This window comes from Danio rerio, chromosome 15, assembly GCF_052040795.2.
Source record: "Danio rerio strain M-AB ecotype USA chromosome 15, GRCz13ab, whole genome shotgun sequence".
Lineage (NCBI taxonomy): Eukaryota > Metazoa > Chordata > Actinopteri > Cypriniformes > Danionidae > Danio > Danio rerio.
In genome coordinates, this window is record NC_141035.1 from 27,236,917 (window position 1) to 27,257,172 (window position 20,256).

At 36.1% G+C, this 20,256-nt stretch overlaps 2 protein-coding genes across 2 annotated transcripts; both read left to right on the forward strand.

Moving 5' to 3' along the window:
* The first annotated feature begins 178 nt into the window (after nt 1–178).
* Nucleotides 179–13,335, forward strand: phf12b (PHD finger protein 12b). The gene is made up of 15 exons (XM_087284204.1): nt 179–832; nt 2,306–2,484; nt 4,300–4,372; nt 5,668–6,085; nt 6,163–6,283; nt 7,282–7,414; nt 7,633–7,797; nt 8,029–8,181; nt 8,258–8,816; nt 9,306–9,413; nt 9,550–9,708; nt 9,794–9,892; nt 11,903–11,985; nt 12,098–12,236; nt 12,320–13,335. Exons 1-15 carry the CDS (start codon nt 767–769, stop codon nt 12,682–12,684), a joined length of 2,820 nt encoding a protein of 939 aa, XP_087140330.1. The 5' UTR covers nt 179–766; the 3' UTR covers nt 12,685–13,335.
* A 1,273-nt stretch (nt 13,336–14,608) lies between these two features.
* Nucleotides 14,609–19,985, forward strand: dhrs13b.1 (dehydrogenase/reductase (SDR family) member 13b.1; the record flags this gene model as incomplete). The annotated part of the gene is given in 5 exon segments (NM_001003510.1): nt 14,609–14,788; nt 15,907–16,025; nt 16,118–16,241; nt 16,995–17,321; nt 19,502–19,985. Coding segments are annotated over 5 exon segments (957 nt in total). The 3' UTR covers nt 19,762–19,985.
* Nucleotides 19,986–20,256: the final 271 nt, after the last annotated feature.

Below are 20,256 nucleotides of genomic sequence, written 5' to 3' on the forward strand. Positions count from 1 at the left end.
GATCCCTTTCTAAAATCCCCCACTGTGCTTCAAAGAGAAAACATGACCTGCAGGCTCGGAGATCTGCTGTTAATCTGGCAAACTAACGCTAGGTGGCAGCCTTCTCCTCTCCCTCTCTGCACGCATGCGCAGACTTCATTCCAACCCCGCTAGAGTCGAGTCAGAGGAGGGCAACGCCAGCAGTTAGCATAGCTACTAGCAATGGCTTTTCATAACAACACCTCTGCTCTTCGTCGCTGTCATCTGAACACCATCTATGAGTTTTTCCGCACATGAAGACATAACCGCCGACAATCAACCCAGCGGACGTGCTTTGCAACAGAGAGCGCTTTTTTCGCCAGTATGCGATGGGGACAGACAGCTGTGGATTTCTACACGCATCTTTGCTGGCGGCGGCTGCTGAAGCGGAGGATGCTGCTAGGCTAGCGAGCTAGGCCTTCACATCCCAACAGAAACCCTTCAAAACTGACCCAGACAGCAACTTGCATTCAAAAAACGGGAACTATATTTGCACTTAAATGAGAGTTTGATCATTTCTTCAGCTCTCGTTGTGTAGCGCAGCTTCGGCGACCTGTGCGCTTTTGTTTGTTGATAGCCGCTTGCTAGCCGAACATCGAGCAGCCGATCCGCTATCTTGCTTGATTATCGAGCAGTTTATTTTGTCCAGGACGGTTTTAAGGACAGCAGGTGAACTCCCCGAGTGGGTTCTGGGGAAAGCGAGGGGGACTGTAGGGTTGTGTGTTAATGATACAGTTCGGCAGTGTGAATGTGGGACAAAATGGAGACCCCGAAGATTCTGTACGATTTGGACACGTCTGGGGGCCTAATGGAGGTAAGCCTGTCTGCCCTTCAGCCGTGCCTCAAATCACTGCATTATGAGAGTTGCTTATTCCCGGACAAAAGATTAAATGGCTCGAGATGATAATAAGTTGTAGAATGGAAATAAGGCAGAAATAAGTGTGGACCTTGTTGAGTTTATGCAGAGCTGGCCTCTGGGCCTGTTGAAGAAATCTGGCTGACTGGATGAGTAGAAACAAGGACAGAACTACATATATGGATGCAACTATTAAATGAATAGAAATAATATGGAAGGAAATCCATATTATGCAAAGTTTAGAAACAGTAACGTTGGGTTGTCTGCTTGAAAGAAGATTTTTCTTTTACCCAAGCCTGTAAGTTATTTGTGTAATCAAAAATAATTTGTTTTTAAGTAACTATTTTCTATGGGAATTTATTTTTCAATGTTTTTAACTAGTTGGATTTAAAAGTTGCATTGTCATTCTCAATAGTAAATTTTTCAGTGTCCAAAAATCTTTTAGAAATAAATTTAGTATCCAGATCAAGAAACAAGTCCTATCTTTACTATATTTAATTGTGGGCTTAACATTATTGTGAGAACCATAACCTAGTGCCATCCAAATGTACTATTAAATCTCTTTATTTTAGTAATAGTTTTATTGTTTATATTTTCAATCTGTAAATGTGTTAGATTAATTTTTATTATTAAATACTCTCTCTCTCTCTCTCTCTCTCTCTCTCTCTCTCTCTCTCTCTACATTTCAAATTCAGCTTTTAATCACAAGGAATACATTTTGATTTAAAATAAGGCTGACATTAAGAATATGCTATGTTGGGCCGGTATAGTATTGTGATACTGCTCTAATATATTCTTTTTAAATGTGTGGGTAAAATTTTTTTTTACCTATTTGAAGACAAGAAAAAAATTTTTTTTAAATTTTATTAGACTAGAAAGAAGCATTTAAAATATTTTGTAGCAGTAAACATGTCAGGCTAAATAATTCAAATAAATCATTAACTTTTGCCATCTTCATCAGTTTCAAAAACAGATTTCTTTACAGTTTAAAATGCCATGATTGGATATCTTTTCTGCTGCATATACTGTTGTCCTAAAATGCTTAAACACACACACACACACACACACACACACACACACACACACACACACACATATATATATATATATATATATATATATATATTTTTTTTTTTTTTATTTATTTATTTATTTTATTTATTTATTTATTTTTTTTTACACACCTTCGGGAACAGTAAAGCAGAGAATTTTGTCAGTTTTAAAACTTTGACCTTTCCAAACCACCGTATACCTTGAAAACGGTTATCGTACATGCCTAGCTGTGTTATGATTCGAAATACCAGTTGAATGTGTGAAGGGACCCTTAGACTTTCTGTTTTCTGGTGTCTGTCTCATTTCAGGATTTATGTACATTAAGTACATTCATGCATGTTTTTGTAAATAAAAAATATTTTTGCCAATCTGTTTCAGCAAATTCAACAGCTCCTTGCACCTCCGCGCTCTGAGGATGGAGAAAAGAGACGCAAACCCGAGAGGGAAACTAGAAGAGGAGGCCGAGCCACGAATCACGACACCTGTGACAGCTGCCGTGAGGGAGGAGATCTGCTCTGCTGTGATCACTGTCCCGCTGCCTTTCACTTGCAATGCTGGTAGGTTTGCAGTGTGTTTTAATAGCATTTAGACTTAACAGCTATGGTCCAGGCCAGATGACTAAACTAAATGGCAAATATAAACACATAAAAATACATTTATGTATGTGTATTTATGCTGCTGGTTCTTAAAGGGATAGTTCACCCAAAACATTTTCACAAAAGATGATGTTTAAAAAAATTCCAAAAACCTGTAACTATTGACACTAGAGCATTTGATTTCCCTATTATAAAAGGCAATGTTTACAAGTTTTCAGCTTTTTTTTTCAACATGTCTTTTTTTAAAGAAAGAAACCCCTACATGTTTAAAACAAGTAAAAGGTGAGAAAATTATGACAGAATTAAAAACAAATTGGAGAACTATTTATTTAAAGATGAAAATGATAGTTATCTATTTGGCTGAAATGGATTAAGAGAGTGTCCTGAAAGCAATAATTGTACTGTTTGGTAATGATTTTATGCTGCAGTAGTTTTGTAGCAATTTATAGTTGTCAATTTGTAACGCAACTTTAAATTTGAAAGTTTTAAAATTATTTTTAAAAGTCTTCTTTCATATTTGGCTGTATTTATTTTTTTATGTCTTGTATTATAAATAGACATTTCTGCAACACTTTAGAAATTTTAATTGTTATTTTAATTAGTGAAATGTGTCCTTACTGTAATTATTATTTATTATAAGTCTTTCTCAATTACATAATTTTTTTTTACTTGGATTTATTTATTAATATTTTTTGATAATGTGGGTGCCAATGAAAATATTCTAGTCAATAGAGACTATAGACCCCTAGGTGGTGCTATTGAAGATGTTTAGAGAAAAATTACAATAAAAAAATAATTCTGCATAGTTTAATGAAATGGATTACAATTAGCAATCAACCAACATTGTTGCTGATTATTTTTAATGTTACATTTTTTGAGTATATATTAAGCCTTCATGCCAGAAACCAAATATAGGCGTCTTACATTTTAGGACGGTGGTCTATTTAGGGTTCTGAGGCGTCTAGAAGATTTAAAACCACAGATTTAAAGAACAGCACTATCAAAAAATAGTTGCACATATTTGCTGTAAATTTTATGACTCCTATTTGTACGTATTGTTTTATCCACATCGCCACCCACTTGTTCAAGAAAAGAGTGAAAATGTTTTCTTTCTACTGCTTGACACTGGCCGCTTGAGCTGAAGTATTAACAAACATTTACTCTTCTAATGGAGATTTTGTTTGATGGAATCACTCCTGCCTCATTTCATTTGATAGCTGTTTAATGATTGTTTTCTGCCGTCTCCTACTAAGCAGACTTTTACTGCTGTTGTCCTGTGTTTATCACTAAAGGGAATGTATATGTATTGTTATTCAACAACTCTGTCCTGAGGGGAGATTTGTTCAGTTGTGCTTCGCATTAAATTGATCCAGCCTTTCTCTCGTCTGATGCAATATAGAGCTAGTCTACAGTGAAACAAAAAAGGATCGCTGTTGCTTCTTTTGTGGCAAATCAGTAGCATTGCATCATTTGTGCCATGCAACCTAAATATTGCAATAAGTTCTTTTGGTTCAGCCTGTTTTAACTGGTAAATTTGCTATATTATGATTGACAAGGCAATTATAGTTTCTTTGTGATTGCACCATTGTGGTTTTCTTTGCATGTGGCACATAAAGTGAAATATCTAAGCTTTCACTGTTTTGCATGTATAAATTGTTTAATTCAGAAGTATTGCTTAATTTGCAGCAATCTTATAATGTCTGTTTCTTAACATTAGAGGTGTGAACCTAGTGACATCAAGTTTGAAGTCTGAAAAATGTATTTGATTCTTCTTAGTAATCCACCTTTGAGCAGAGAGATGTTGCCCCCTGGTGACTGGATGTGTCATCGCTGCAGTGTGCGCAAGAAGGTTGGTCAAGTTTGCCCTGGATGGATTTTTATTTGAAGTTTTACTATTCTGTCGGCAGTTTAAATGTGTGCATTTTATAGGGTATTTCAGTGAATTAGTCAATATTCTATCATCAGTTAAGCACCCTCATGTCAACCAACTCCCAATAGCAATTGAATAAAACCTGAAAGATTTCTGTGAGGTAAACAAAACTGACAATTACTACCAAAAAGGTCAAAGGGTTGTCATAAAATCAATTCACATCAATCAAGCTGTTTTTTAAGTTTCAACAACCCTAAAATTAACCAGAGAGTATAAAAAAAAATAACTAAACTCAATTCCCATAAAACCCTACCCACCTTGGGGACCATGACACATTAAAGGGATTGTCAATGCCACAAACTTAAATTATGCAATTAAGATAATGACCATGGGGAAACCAAATCTTGTCAAAATGATCCGGTGTCCTGAGCTTTTAATCCGCCTCTGTAGTTGTCCTACCATGACTTCCCATCCATTTCGGAATCGCACCATTTTTGTCATTCTGAACAACACCTATAATTGTTTACTTCTTGCTCAACAAACTCTATATTGGCATTTTTATAGGTATAATGTCATTTGAATTCCGCTTAGTTTAACAACAACAATACATTTTTTTTTAGTAAAGTATCCATTAACTGTTGGTTCTACAACTGCTTATTTTCCAGATGTTTAGTATTAGTATTTTTTTTTTTGCAACAAAACACTATTGGACTATTACTATCGTTGACTATTTTTCATTCTTCATTTGTGTGTCCAAAGTTATTTTGGTTTTATTACAACATAAACATTTGTAAATGAGCAAATAAAATATTTATCCATACATACTCTTCTTGCAAAGACACCAGATGCATGCCTTTTGTGCAGATATTGCATGTTCAGTCTTTAGGTATGTGCTAGTACTTGTCAATCAAAATGGAATGTAGAAGTGATACAAACTATTGGCCTGGCATGCATAAAATATTAAAAGTAGCTGTTTTTAGCTAGTCATTTTCTCTGATCTGTATGAACTAAGATAATTTTGACATTCTTTTTGTGAAGTGTAATATTTGTCGGGCTCGTATATTATGATAAATATTAAGATAAATTCAGGACGTTCTGTGTACTGCTAGTTTAAATTTTGCATTAAACAAATAGGTTTATACTTGGCATATATACAATATATGATAAATGTTGTTTATAGTGAATACTACTGTTATGTTGTTGATTTTTTAAAATTTTTTTATTAAAAAAGTTTAAAGAGCAGAACTATAATTCATAATTTTCATCTTTTCTAGAAGCGTGAGCAGAAGGCGGAGCAGGTAAATGGAGCATTGGAGCGGCAGCTATCCAAACGGTCCTCTTCTCCTGCAGCAGAGCTGGAGCTTGGAACCCTGCGTCTGGACGGCCTGCCCTCGGCTGCATCAGGAGGTCTCCGACTAGCTGTTGCACAGGTCCGTCTTCTGGAGCGTCGCACAAGCAGCCGCCCTGGAACACCCACTTCCAATGCATCCACTGATACACCTACTCCCTCAGAACACAACGACGTTGATGAGGACCTGATGGATGTTGAAGAGGATGTGCAGGGCTCTGAATCTGAGAACGCAACACCTCGTCTGAAAAAACCCTTTCAGATGCTGATTGCTGCCGCAATGGAGAGAAACCCTACACAGTTTCAGCTGCCCAGTGAGCTTACATGCACCACTTCACTGCCAGGTAAGACTCGCCCACACCTTTGTGCTTAGTATGCTTAAATTGTGCATTGAATAACTTGTGTGTGCGTTCATCTACAGGCAGCAGTAAGCGCCGAAGGAAAGAGGAAGCAATAGGCAAGAATATGAAGAGACCACAACATGAGCTGGATCCCAGTGGGCTGGTCCCTCTGCCAGTGAAAGTGTGCTTCACCTGTGGCAAGTAAGAAGCCAGATACATTAGACACTATCAGGAACATTGATTTTTAGGTGGCATTTGAGCATTTGTTTTGTCTACATAAAATGTCAAATTATATTGAGCAGTGAACTTGACCAGAAATGTAAATCGCAAACATCTACTCCTTTTTTTATACAAATTTTACACAAACAAATAGAAGCTTTTTTTAAAGACTTCCCTGAATGACATTTTAATATGAGTTGCTGTACTATTAGAAGGTAAAACAAAACCACTATTTAAGAGCACTAAACATTCTGCTGCACTACACAGTCATCAGACTGCCTTTTATATGATTTGAGAAATGCTTTTTAATATAGACATAGAGTGACATCTAGCAATTTTAATACATAAAAAAACAATAAGGCATAGTTTGTACATATTACACAACCTACACCTATTTAAACATTGCACTTTATTTCGACTTAATTTTAAATTTATATCATTTACTCACCTTACAGTTGTCACAAACCTGTTTTGTTTTCTTTTGTTCTGTTGAACAAAATAATTTATTTTGAAATATGTTGGAAACAAAATCATTCACTTTCATGGTGTTTTTTCCTACTATTGAAGTCAGTGGTTGGAGGTGTCTAGCATTTGTCAAAACAGCACCTTTTGTGTTCAACAGATTAAAAGAACCCAGAAAGTTGTGTAACCACCTGAGAGTGTTTAAATAAGTTTTCATTTTTGGGTGAACTATCCCTTTAAAGATACAATGGTAAAATTAGTTTGCACTCTTACACTGAATGACGTTTTTACACATTGGAATTTAATTTCATCCATTTTGTAACATTTTATTTTATAGACACCTAACTAGCATTTTATGATTTCTACTAATAAAATCATTTTTAATATGCTGCAATGTGGCGAATAATAAAAAAAGAATAATCAAATTTGAGTTAGAGACCTTAGGCTGAATGTATCCTTAAGGGTCTCATTGCTATCAGTATAGTTGCAGAGTGCATCAGGTTCTTCTCTCTTCACAGGAGCTGCAGGGTGGCTCCTCTGATCCAGTGTGATTACTGTGCGCTTCTCTTCCACATGGACTGTCTGGACCCCCCTCTCACTGCCATGCCCACTGGGAGATGGATGTGTCCCAACCACGTAGAACACATGGTGGTGAGTGTCTGGCCAGATTTTGTTTGTTTCTTCTAACACACTTTACTATTTTGGAAGCAATAATAACAGCTTGTAATATACTATATAAATATATATTTGGATTTGAAAAGATACCCTGAAGTGCAGCCTTATTTGTTTTTGTTTGGTTTTGTGATTGCTACACTAATCCTAAACTTATGGACTATAATGTGAAATAAATTTGTTCATTTCCGTTTTAGCTAAACCAAAAGAACGTGACCCTCAGCACGCGTTGCCAGGTCTTTGATCATTTCCAGGACCGATTGTCTCAACATGCGGTCAAAGTGGACTTCCTGCGGTGGGTTCACCGCCAGCATCATCCCAACCGCAGGGGTGTTCGGCACATCAAGAAAAAGACATTAAAGGTGGGTACTCGACATGACATTATTTTTTGTGTTTTATTTGTCTTTGAAAACTGAAATACGCATGTTGCTCTGTTCTAAATGATTGATTTGGCTAGAAATGACTCTAAAAAAATGATTTTTTACAAATTCTTTCATTCATTAAATGACTCCTAACAGCAGAATATTTCAGGAAAGGTTTACACTCGCTGTATTTTTGTTTTTTTTAACTCTGTTGCATTTATATGTTCGTAGGTCCCCAATGCCATTAAGAGTCACTATCAAAATCCCCCTCTGCTGATGGATCAAGTGGGCCTTCGAAATGGTGAGCTGGTCCCAAACGGTTTCATGGAACAAGAATGTTCTTCATCTACCCAACATTTAACCAGTGAAGAGGAGCAAGAGGAGGTAAATGCACTGAATGAATGAATTTTAAAGCGGATGTGCAAACGAATTCTGTATCATTTTTTTTTTCTTTTCACAGTGGCTTCGTCATGTCATTGCACTTCAGTGCAGTATTATGAAACATTTATCTGCTAAGCAGATGTCATCTTCCCTTCGGGACTCGGAGCAGGCTGATTTATCAGATGCAAAGACGCAGGAGTGTATGGAGATGCAGGAGCTCAGCTCTCAGGACTCTGATTACTTGCAGAGCCGCAGTACAAAAGTTGGCCCCCAGGGGGCCCAAGTGCTGTCCACTATTGTTCCCAAACATCCTGAGAGCTGCAATGAACAATCTAGTCAGGGTGAGGCTGACAGTCCAACAGAGAAGGGCACAGGAGTGAATGGGCCGGTGGCATGTGAAGGTGACACCTGTACGACCTCACACAAGCCCAGCAGCCCCTCTAGACGACAGAATCTTGAATCAGCCCTGCCCAACCATGTAGACATAAAGACTGAGAGCAGCAGTCCTTTCAGCTCCTGTATGCAGAGAGATAGTCCGTCTACCAGCCTGCTATCAGGCTCGCCTGCCCGTCATCATGGCTCAACTCTTGGGAACTCTTCCTCAGGGCTGAACAGCAGCTTGTCATCTCAAACTAAAGGTATTAGAGACCACATATTTGTTTCCATCATTCTGTTATACTGCCCTGTGACAAGCGAGGAGATGAGTAAATGAAAGTGTCTTTTCATTATTGGATGAACTGTTTCTTTCAAGTCAATTAATTCTTTTCTGTATTAAAAAGTGTGTTGACTTTTTTCCCGACCGACAAATAACATTTATTTATATATAAATGACTTTTTTGAACTTTTAATATTTATATTGTCCTTTATAGAGTTATTTATTATTTCTGTTTGTTTTATTTATTATGCGCTCGCTGAATCTAAATTCTTAAAAATAAGAACTCTTTAAAACATAATCTATGTATATGCTTTGTTTTATAACATTTTATAGTCGTTTAAAATGTCATTTAGTGTATTGTGACTTTAAGTGATATGTGTAATTCCAAGGATCTGTTGTCCAAATTGAGACTGAATTGTAAGTTAGAGTTTTTAAATCTGCATAAATTTATTTTTTCATGTAATATTTTTAGAGAACAAAGTGAGCCCTGACTTAATGTCTGCTGGAAAAGGCTCAACGCTCCCGTCTTCAATAGGCAGCTTATACAGCTACATCAAGAATGTGGTTCAAGGCGATACAGGTGAGAAATCAACATCAATCAGAAGTGCCTTACTATATTTTGCATTTGCTTTCACCGCTATATTAGAACTTGTTTATAATAAACTAAACAATTCCCAGTAGAAACAATAACAGAATATTCTTTTTCCAATGTATAGAAGTGGACATGAATAAGCTGGATGAGGAGTTGATCAGACTCATGGCTTGGCAGAGGATCCAGCAGCTGTTGTCTCCCAAATCACTTCAAGCCTCGAGTAAATGTGGGACTCCTCCAGCTGCCACTGCCTCTCTGTCCAAACCCTCCCTGCATGCAGACGGTAACAATCCTCTCACTCTCATGTCGAGGCTGTGCTAAGTGTTCCTCCAGTCGTAATATATAGCATTCTTTCTGTCTTTTTGCAGCACAAAAAAGGGACGTACAAGCTCGAGCAGTACTATGTCCTTTAACAGGAAAGGGGGCAGCTATCAACATGTGCTATAGAACTCTGTACATAGGAACAGGTATGGTTTACTACAAGCAATGTAATGCATTGAATGAATTCAGCCAAAACACTGACTGATATGTTGCACATTGGATTATTAAAATGAAAGCCTTAGGTTGCATTTTATTGGCCACAATGTTTCCTAGTGAGATTACAACAATGATCATTTTCCGCTTTTATTTTTAGTTTATCTAAGTTTAATTTTAACATATTATGAATGTGAGACTCTTATTTTTAAAATCGAAAACACAGCAAATACTCTTTGAATAAAGCCAAAGCCATCAGCATCAGATTGGTTTTTCATTTTTTCCACCTCAATCGCTGGTCAGAGTGCAAAATGTGAGATATACACATTATACATTTATTTTTCACCACCCTGAAGAGGCATAAGGTATCTTTTGTTGTGTATATTGTGAAATTTACCTTGTATGTTTCTAATGAGGCAACAAACTTTTAAGCATTGTGCCATTTGAATCAGGTGTAACAGAACCGCAATAAGGACCCACTAATTCTATGGATGTATTCTGGGGAAATAAATGAACATATACAACCATTTCTAGTTTTTTTTTTTTTTTATTACCTAAGCCATACACCTTTTTTGTGGATATCTGAGAACAATTTAACTTATTGAATTAATGCAGTATATGGCACCTTTTAACTTTAGATACATCAAGAGTGAAAGACCAAAAAAAGCTTTTAAGACACGGTCAAAGTTGCCACAGAGCATAGAAAAGTTGTATTCTTTGTAGTCTTTTTCCATTAACAGTATTGCTTGTTTGACGTAGTTATTTATTGCAATAGCAAACATGCATTACAAAGTAAAATGTATAAAATGATGCAGTTTCATTAGCAATGTTTCCATCTAAAGATGCAAATTAAATTTAAGCGCATAAAGGATGTGCGAATAAAGCAGCGTTTCCATCCAACAAGTGAAAGAGAATAAAATGATCACTTCCTGATTAACTGGCACCAAATATCAACAGTAAAAATTTAATTTACTACGGTAGAAAAAGCTGCGTCAATCTTTTACTTATTTAATAAATGACTTGCATCTCAGAAGACAAATGCCGACACACAATGATCATCTGGTGGCATTTAAAGGCATGAGATGCGGAGCACAAACACTCTTTGACAGTTTTAGAGGAAATCAATAATATACTAATACTAAAATGGTTAAGGCGTTTTGGAATGACCACAACAACATTTCAGATGCTTTACAATGTGCTCACCTTCCTGGTTTGTCCATTCACACACATTTTTATATCACAAGATCTATTATAACAAAATCACATTCACTTTTTTAATGCGCATACTGGAACTTGTTCGGGAAAAGTGTTTCCATCGTTGTTTATGCACATCTTTTCTTTTCAAAAAAGTTTATTCTACTTCATTGTGTGCATAAATTTTTTTATGCACATTTTTTTTCTTTTTTTTATGATTCAATTTTTATTTTCTTTTTCTTCAATAATTTCACAATACAGTCAGTTTATACATTTTACCTCCTTATTTTATGCACATTTTTAAAAAATGTTGCGCATCTTGGCATTTCCATCAACCATTTTTTTTACATGCGCATATCCAAAATGCCTATAAAAATAGGTGGATGGAAACATGGTTATTGTAAGACACTTGGCAACCAACAACCCATCTTGTTCTGTATAGTCATGCTTTGGACAATAAAGAAACACTGTTACTTGCAAACATTAATTTCATTGTTATGTAAAAAAATCAAATACTGATTGAGAATGGGTCCATTTAAGTGAATTCTGAAATGTACATTCAGGAAAAAATCTACTTGATGGGAGCTGGAAGTTTTTATGAAAGGCTAAAGCTTTGTGTAATGCATTGCATGCCATGCTTGTCCCAGACCACAAATAAAAATAAAACACTGGTGTTCATTGAAGTGGTGCAGATTATGTAAAAGTTGAATAAACAACCCAGGATTCCCTTTACCTGGATGTTAGAATAGAATGACCATGGCTTAACCACTTCAACTGTGCCAAATTAATGTTTGTTATGTGTTATCCAGGTGCTGAAATGGATGTGTGCCTTACAAACTACGGTCATTGCAATTATGTTTCTGGGAAACATGCCTGCATCTTTTATGATGAAGTGAGTGTTATCCAGTAATTCTGTCTCATTAAAGGCACTTAGGAAGCTCATTTTACTTAATTGTCCAGATCAAGTGAGATGAATGTTCTGAATGTAATTTAATCTCTCGTAGAACACGAAGCATTATGAGCTTCTGAACTACAGTGAACATGGGACAACTGTAGACAATGTGCTTTACTCGTGTGACTTCTCCGACAAACCAAACATCACATCACCTAGTGCACTCGCATCGAAAGTACAAAACAGCATCAGTGAGTACCACCCACATCCTGTTTTCAAAACATAAGCAAAACAATTCTCATAATGCATCATGCCTTATTTGCTAAATCTGCAGGAGGCAACAAGTCAAGGAGGCCGATTGGAGAGGTGTCTACGGAGCCTGTGCCGGTACCCACAGATAGCATGATGAGCAGCCTGGCTCAAGGAGGACCCAAAAACCCTTGCAACTGTAAAGCCAGCAGCTCCAGCTTGATAGGGGGCAGCGGAGCCGGCTGGGAGGGCACAGCTTTGCTTCACCACAGCAGCTGCATCAAAGTGGGATGCTTGCAGTTCCTATTCAGCATAGCGGAGTTTGCTAGCAGCCAACCCAAAAAAGAGGATGCGTCCAGCACCGTTAGCCAAGAAGAGACTCAAGTGGTTGACGTACAAACTCACAAACTCCACCAAATGCCAGTGCTACAGTCTAAGTCTGTATCATAACCCATTCTCTTTTTTATATATATATATATATATATATATATATATAAACTACAATGGACCGTAAGTTTGGAATAGAACATCTTTGATAAAGCGATTAATTCATCCGTTCGTACTGAGGTATTTTGGAGGATGTGTGTTATGGACAGAGTGTTTGCACATTACATTTCTATCATTTTTTTTATGCAAAACCCTTTTGACTGAGGAGCAGACGTTCGTCCTATAAACCTCACTTGTCGACACCACACCCTGTATATTTTGTGTCAGTACAAGAGGTTTTTATGTACTCTTTTGAACAATATATTTACTCCAAAATATTTTATTTTGTTATAAAAATGTATTGTTCTTTTTTTCTGCAGATTTTTGCACACTAGGTAACTATATGCAGAAGTGCATACATGTGCAAATACCTTTGTAGAATTTATTAGCTAAATCATTGAGCGTTCTGGTTTTCCTCTGGAACTGTCCATTTCTCTGTAGTGTTAGAGCCTCTACAGCCTTAGTTGTGAAGTTCATTTGTGTATAAAGCTAGTTGTTTAACTAAATTGTCTCTTTTTGGTCATGTACATGTGACTGAAGTGTCATTTTGTCAGCAAGAAAACATCTGACATGTATGTCATTACATTGTAAATATATAAAGATTTTTAAATAACAGACTATTCTATGAGTGTTTATAGCTGAGCCCAAAAATAAGCCATTTACACACCCTTGCATTGTTTCATGGCTGTATAATTTTCCTGTGAGCTAAGAAACATATTTTAAAGAATTGTAGAGGTTTATTTAAGTACACCTTTATTTGTATCGGCAAGAAAGTAGTCATCTCAAGATGTGTTCACTGGATATGAAGATTTGGACTTTTGATTGGTTCAGGATTGGTACACGGGAAGATTGTGGCTATTGTCCCCACATCATTATACCACCAGCAGTATGAACTGTTGATGAAACAGAATAGATCAATGCTTTCAAGGTGTTTACACAATTATGACCCTATAATCCAAAGGCAACAGAAGTGAAGACATCAAACCAGGAGTCTTTTTACCTGACTTCAATTGTTCATTTATTGAGAGTTTATCATGCCCTTGCTGTTTTTAGTTGTCAGGAGTGTCTTCAGTGTGCTCTGCTGTAGCTCATCTGTTTCAAGGTTGGATGTGTTGTTTGATCTTATCTAGACCCATAAAGGATTGTTCATTCAAGATTAAAAATGTGCTCACCTTTAAGTAGTTTTAACCTATACCAAGCTGTTAAACCTTTATAAATGTATTGTTTTACACTAAAGACATTCTTAAGATCTCTCTCTCTCTCTCTCTCTCTCTCTCTCTCTCTATATATATATATATATATATATATATATATATATATATATATATATATATACAGATACTATGGAAGTCAATATATAGGTTTCCAGCTTTCTTCGCTGTATATTATAACTTCAACATATGTTTTTACCAGAAGAAAGGAAGTCAAAAGGGATTGAAACAAGGGTGAGTAATGGATTTCTTTTTTATAAACAAGTTTTGGGTGAACTATCCCTTTAAGAGTAATGATCTTGCTGCCGACTTAGTTTTTATATGTTATTGTTAAAAATAGAATATTTTATGTGCATCAACGAAAAACTTCAAACGCCTACCTAATGAGGCCTATTGTCATGTGAGTGGTTTTTCTCATGCCAATATCCCTCCGCGGGAGCGTTTGTGATGTGCTCGTGATAACCATATCACTACGGTGATGAAACAAGGGTCTGTACTTTGATTTGTCACTATTTTTTGCTGTGTTAGGCAATATCTTTAAAAGAAGACGACACATTCAACAACATTGAAGCAGTTATGTGACATTACAAGACATAAAAAGCACACGCGAAATGCTAATCGCTGAGGACAGTCCAAACGTTACCAAACCGGCTGATCTGGTTTGTCAAAACGGTTGGCTCCGGAACCTTGCTTGAACTTTTCTTTTACTCTCCATTGCTTTAGATAAAAGATGTTGGAGGAGACTTTGCTGATCGTGGGTATTCTGTCTGTGGTGTTTATGGCGATTCGTGCGTATGTACGGGGAGCGAAATGCAAAAGTAAAGTAAAACTTCATGGCAAGACCGTCATCGTTACAGGTAAACGATTATATTTGTTGTCTATTTTCACATTTCGTTTTCTATACCAAACAATATGGAAGTTTTTTCCTAACAAATTAAAATGAAAATTCAAATGCTTAAAAGATCAAATAATAAATCAAATGCTCAAACCGACATTGCAAATGATAAATCAAATCCTCAAACCGACTCCTCAAATGATAAATCAAATGCTCAAACGGACTTTGCAAATAGTGAATCAAATCCTCAAACCGACTCCTCAAATGATAAATCAAATCCTCAAACTGACATCGCAAATGATAAATCAAATCCTCAAACTGACATCACAAATGGTGAATCAAATCCTCAAACTGACATCGCAAATGGTGAATCAAATGCTCAAACTATAAATCAAATCTTTAAACCGACATCGCAAATGGTGAATCAAATGCTCAAACAACTCGTGGCCTCCTGTGATAGATGTACCCCTCTGATGAACACTTCAGAATGTGGACAGAATCAGTAGGAGATTTCTCGCTTTCTCTTTCACGAGTTTATACGGACACGACGTGGATTAGTGCACGCAAATCTGAACGCCTTGAAAAAGTCGTAGCGCTACCGGTAGTTGTCAACAACAAACTCTTCCGCCTTAAAGCTCCGCCTATGCTGGTTGATTGACATTGCATTTGATTTATCATATGCGATGTCAGTTTGAGCATTTGATTCACCATTTGCGGAGTCGTTTAAGGATTTGATTCACCATTTGCAGAGTTGTTTGAGCATTTGATTCACCATTTGCGATGTCGGTTTAAGGATTTGATTTATAGTTTGAGCATTTGATTCACCATTTGCGATGTCAGTTTGAGGATTTGATTTATAGTTTGAGCATTTGATTCACCATTTGCAATGTCAGTTTGAGGATTTGATTTATCATTTGCAATGTCAGTTTGAGGATTTGATTTATCATTTGCGATGTCAGTTTGAGGATTTGATTTATCATTTGCAATGTCGGTTTGAGCATTTGATTTATAGTTTGAGCATTGATTTATCATTTGATCTTTTAAGCATTGGAATTTTCATTTTAATTTTGTTAGGAAAAAACTTCCATAAAACAAGGCGCTTGTCGGTCATTTTAAGTATTTCACGTTGGCGATGTGCAGGCAGTAATGTTGGCATCGGAAGAGCCACAGCGGTGGATTTAGCGCGCAGAGGCGCGAGGGTCATTCTGGCTTGCCGTAGTCAAGTACGGGGCGAGGTTGCTGTGGCGCTTGTTAAGAGAGTGAGATCATTGTCCTTTATTTCTTCACTTAATAATATGTAATGATTGTTGTGTATCTTGTAAACATTCTGCGTTTGTTTGTTTGTATTTAGGAGAGTGGGAGTCAAAATGTGGCGTTCATGCAGCTGGATTTGGCGAGCTTGAAATCAGTGCGCTCCTTCGCTGAAACTTTCCTCAAAACAGAGAAGAGACTTGATATTCTCATCAACAATGCAGGTGCTGTTTTGTTTAACCCATAGGGTTCGTCTGTAATTTATATCTTTTATCTTAATTATATCTATATCTATTTATATCTTAGTTCATTATTATTTACTTTTAGTTATCTTGCTTGTGTTAGTGCAATATTATGTGTTTGGTAAATGTTTAATTTTTCACCCTAACTACCTTTTATTTCTATTTCCATAAATTTTACCTTAGGCTTCTCGATTTTATTGTACGTATGTGTGTGTGTGTGTGTGAATGATATTATGAATGTTTTTAGAAACATCAGTTTTAAAAACAAGGGTAAAATTACTAGCATAACTTGCCTATTTTACAATAAATCCATTTGATAACTAACATTACAATCTCTGAAAAACGTTACCGTGTTTATTAATAATTAAATTGTTAAACAACTATTGCTTGTTAATGATAGCAGTTACATAAATATGCACTACTATATTCTTAAAATGTTAAAAATGCAATTGCTAAGGTTGATACTGTAAGAAATGCTTATTTTAAAGAATTTATTTTTTCTATATTACCTTATATTAAAATTTATTGTAAGCTTTTTCTCACACCTTGTGAAATATACGTAACAAACTTTTAATAGTTTGGCCTTGTGCCTGTTTCACTCATTAGAAACCTCAATATTTACTGTGCACATTGTATTTTATTGCATCTGATATCTTGATGCTAGTTTGGAAAGAAATATTTCACTGCAAATCAATATTTCACATAGAAATATAACTTTATATATCGATATTTCAGGGGTTTATAAACAGGGCACTACTGAAGATGGCTTTGGTCTTATGTTTGGTGTCAATCATCTTGGCCACTTCCTCCTGACTAACCTGCTGCTGGACAGATTGAAAGAGTGTGCCCCAAGCCGGATTGTCACCGTTTCATCAATTATGCATAAATATGGGACCCTTGACTTTGACACACTTCGCACTCACAAAGAGTTTGGAGTAGGTGAGACTTCTAGGAGCATCTTCTGGATTTATGCACACAGCAAACTGTGCAATGTTCTCTTCACTCATGAACTTGCAAAAAGACTACAAGGAACCAATGTCACCTGTTACAGCCTCCATCCAGGTCTGTCTTTACAACATCATACTAATACACTTAAATCATTAATTTACCCTATGTAAAAAATGTTATTAATAACTCACTCATGTCGTTCCAATCCCCTGAGACCTTAATACATCCTGATACATTTATAGTCCAGAAAAGGAACCACTTTTTAAAATGTGACTTCAGTGGTTCATCTGTAATCATGGGAATCTCCAAGAATGCTTTTGTGCAAAAAGAAAAACTGTAAAAATGATTTTATTTACCTATATCTTCACTCCTGCATCAGTTTAGCATGTGCATTTAGTACGGGCAGTGTTTCCGTATTAAATGCACAAATAAATGCCATTTTAATTTACAATCGACAGGACCCAAAATGTAGCCCACACATCATGAACAGCTATTTGCCATGGGGGAAAAATCGTACCTTTATATTAGCAAAAGATAAAGATACAGCAAGATTTCTAAATTTCAACAGGATATTTACACATCCCTTCCCTGCACTATATAGAATAATAATCCTTAAAAATGTTTACAATAAACTTAGCAGTATTAATACGTCAAATGATGTCTATCAGCTGCTGCAACATATACATAGCTTGTATATTGTTTACTATAATTTCTTTGCCTTCGTTTTTGATGCCTTAATTATAACTGAAAGAGGAATTTACATTCATTTTAATGTTGATTTGGTGTTTTAAAATAAAAAGCCAATGATAAATGTTGTATGTAAATAGTGAGACCAGTAGGGGGCGTTTAACCTGTGGTCTGTATGGGTCTTACTGCCCCAGTTAATTGATGAGGACTCTGACCGTCTTTCTGATGAGACGTCAAACCGAGGTTCTGACTCTCTGTGGTTGTTAAAAATCCTAGGATGTCCTTCAAAAAAGAGTAGGGGTTTAATTGGCATATTGGTCAAATTTGCCCACTGGCCTCTGTCCATCATGGCCTCCTAACCATAACACAGAAATCATACATTGATGCCTCAATTTCTTTTGAAGCTTAGACAGCCCGCTTAAAAAAAAAACAGTCAATCACAACTGTCAATCATGATGACATGCCCTATTTTCATAGCATAAACATACTGTTTATAAAAATGAAGATCTGAACCTATATCAGCATGATGAATAGTGCCTCAACTGCCAAAACCTTCTTTCGGAATTTTTTTTTATTACAGGTGTAATTAACTTTTTTTATTTGGACTCAAGCGTTGTTTGTTAACATAGAGGAGGCGGGGTTTATCACTTATATTTCTTGCAGCTGAACAACAGAAAACTGACAATGATCACCTCAGGTACACCTCATGTGCTTTATTCACTGTTAAATTCTAATAATGTGAGTTCGAGTTCCCTATTACATGATATGTATTGGCATATATTAAAAGCACCAGATAATTTACCTCAGTTTTTGAGAATAAAATAAACCATTTGAAATTGAAGATTAGAACTGTGACTCAGTGCAAGCCAACAAATATCAGCGATTCTCATTTAATAATGTTAAAGAGGTTTAATATGTATAGATTATAATCCTAACCATTTAACTGAAGTGCGGTGCACATATATTCTGTGCTTCTAAATGGCTGTGTTTAAATTTGTTGTGTTTCGTCTGGTGCAAACAACCCAATTGATTATCATTGCAAATTTCTTCATGTAGCGTGTTTTTAGGACAGGGTTACAATGCTGGATATGCTGGATAAGTTGGCGGTTCATTCTGGTGTGGTGACCTCGGATTAATAAAGGGTCTAAGACGAAAAGAAAATGAATTAATAAAACTTGCAATTGGTGGATTGAAGGTACTAAAACAGACAGACGTTCCGGCACTGAACGCACATCTTCAAAGCAGAAGAACTGACTTAAGAATTGTTTTCCAGATAAACAAGAATGTTCACTTATCATGTTTCTTAAATATCTGCAACACATTATGGTATTTTTAGGGTTTTTATGAGTCAAATTTAACATAAAGGACCTTTAATTTCAAAAATCTTTTAAATTCTTGACTTTTCTGTCTGGAGAATCAGAGAGCCCTCAGCTTTCATCTAAAATATCTTCATTTTTTTTTTTTTCTGAGGATGACTGAAGGTCTCAGGGGATTGGAATGAGTAATTAAAAACATTGTTAATTAATGGGTGATTGTTTTCATATGTAGACACTAGTTAGCATATTCTGCAGTGCTAATCTTCCATATTCATACTTTTGTTTTACCAGGTGCTGTAAATTCCGATTTAAATCGCAATCTCAGTAAAATGACCAGGAGGTTGATAAAACCCATTACAACCCTGTTTTTTAAGGATGTAGAAGCCGGTGCGCAAACAAGTCTGTACTGTGCCGTGCAGGAGGGCATTGAATCCCTGAGTGGCAGGTATTTCTCCAACTGCGCTGTGCAGAAAGTGGAGCCTAAGGCTCAGGATGATGCTGTGGCCAAAAAACTGTGGGAAGTGAGTGAGACACTAAGTGGCCTGTCCTGAATTCACCCAGGCCCTCTCATACAGCATTGTAGGTTTAATAATGTGAATGATATTTCTTTCTTACTACAACCATTTGCTTTAAAGATTTGTGGAAAGAAGGACATACAACATTTCTGTATTTACAGTGGGCTTAGATTGACAATGAAACTTGGTTGTACACAATCATCAATATGTTTACTTGATTACGTTGTGATTATTCACTTTAAATAAAATGATTTGGACAGGCCTAGGCTACACAGCCTTATTACTTTGTTTATTTTACCTTCAAAATTGTGTGTGCATTTGGAGTTGGAAGCTGGTTTACAATCATTAACATTTTTTGCAGTATTGACTAAAACCGCTAACTGCACTCTTTATTCTTATAGGAAAATTGCAAAAATGCTAAAAATATATATAGAATAAATCCTTCAATTCATAAAAAACACTGAATTGGACAAACCAGGGGCCTGTTTCATAAACCAAGCTTACAGAAAAGCTAGGCTTATTTTAGTAAGT

What these genes read in the sequence shown, in the direction of transcription:
- phf12b (XM_087284204.1), top strand. Translation starts at nt 767, where the DNA reads ATGTGGGACAAAATGGAGACCCCGAAGATTCTGTACGATTTGGACACG. An exon ending in ACCACGTAGAACACATGGTG is followed by an intron (nt 7,415 to 7,632) that starts GTGAGTGTCTGG and finishes TTTCCGTTTTAG; the next exon opens with CTAAACCAAAAGAACGTGAC. An exon ending in TGTGGTTCAAGGCGATACAG is followed by an intron (nt 9,414 to 9,549) that starts GTGAGAAATCAA and finishes TCCAATGTATAG; the next exon opens with AAGTGGACATGAATAAGCTG.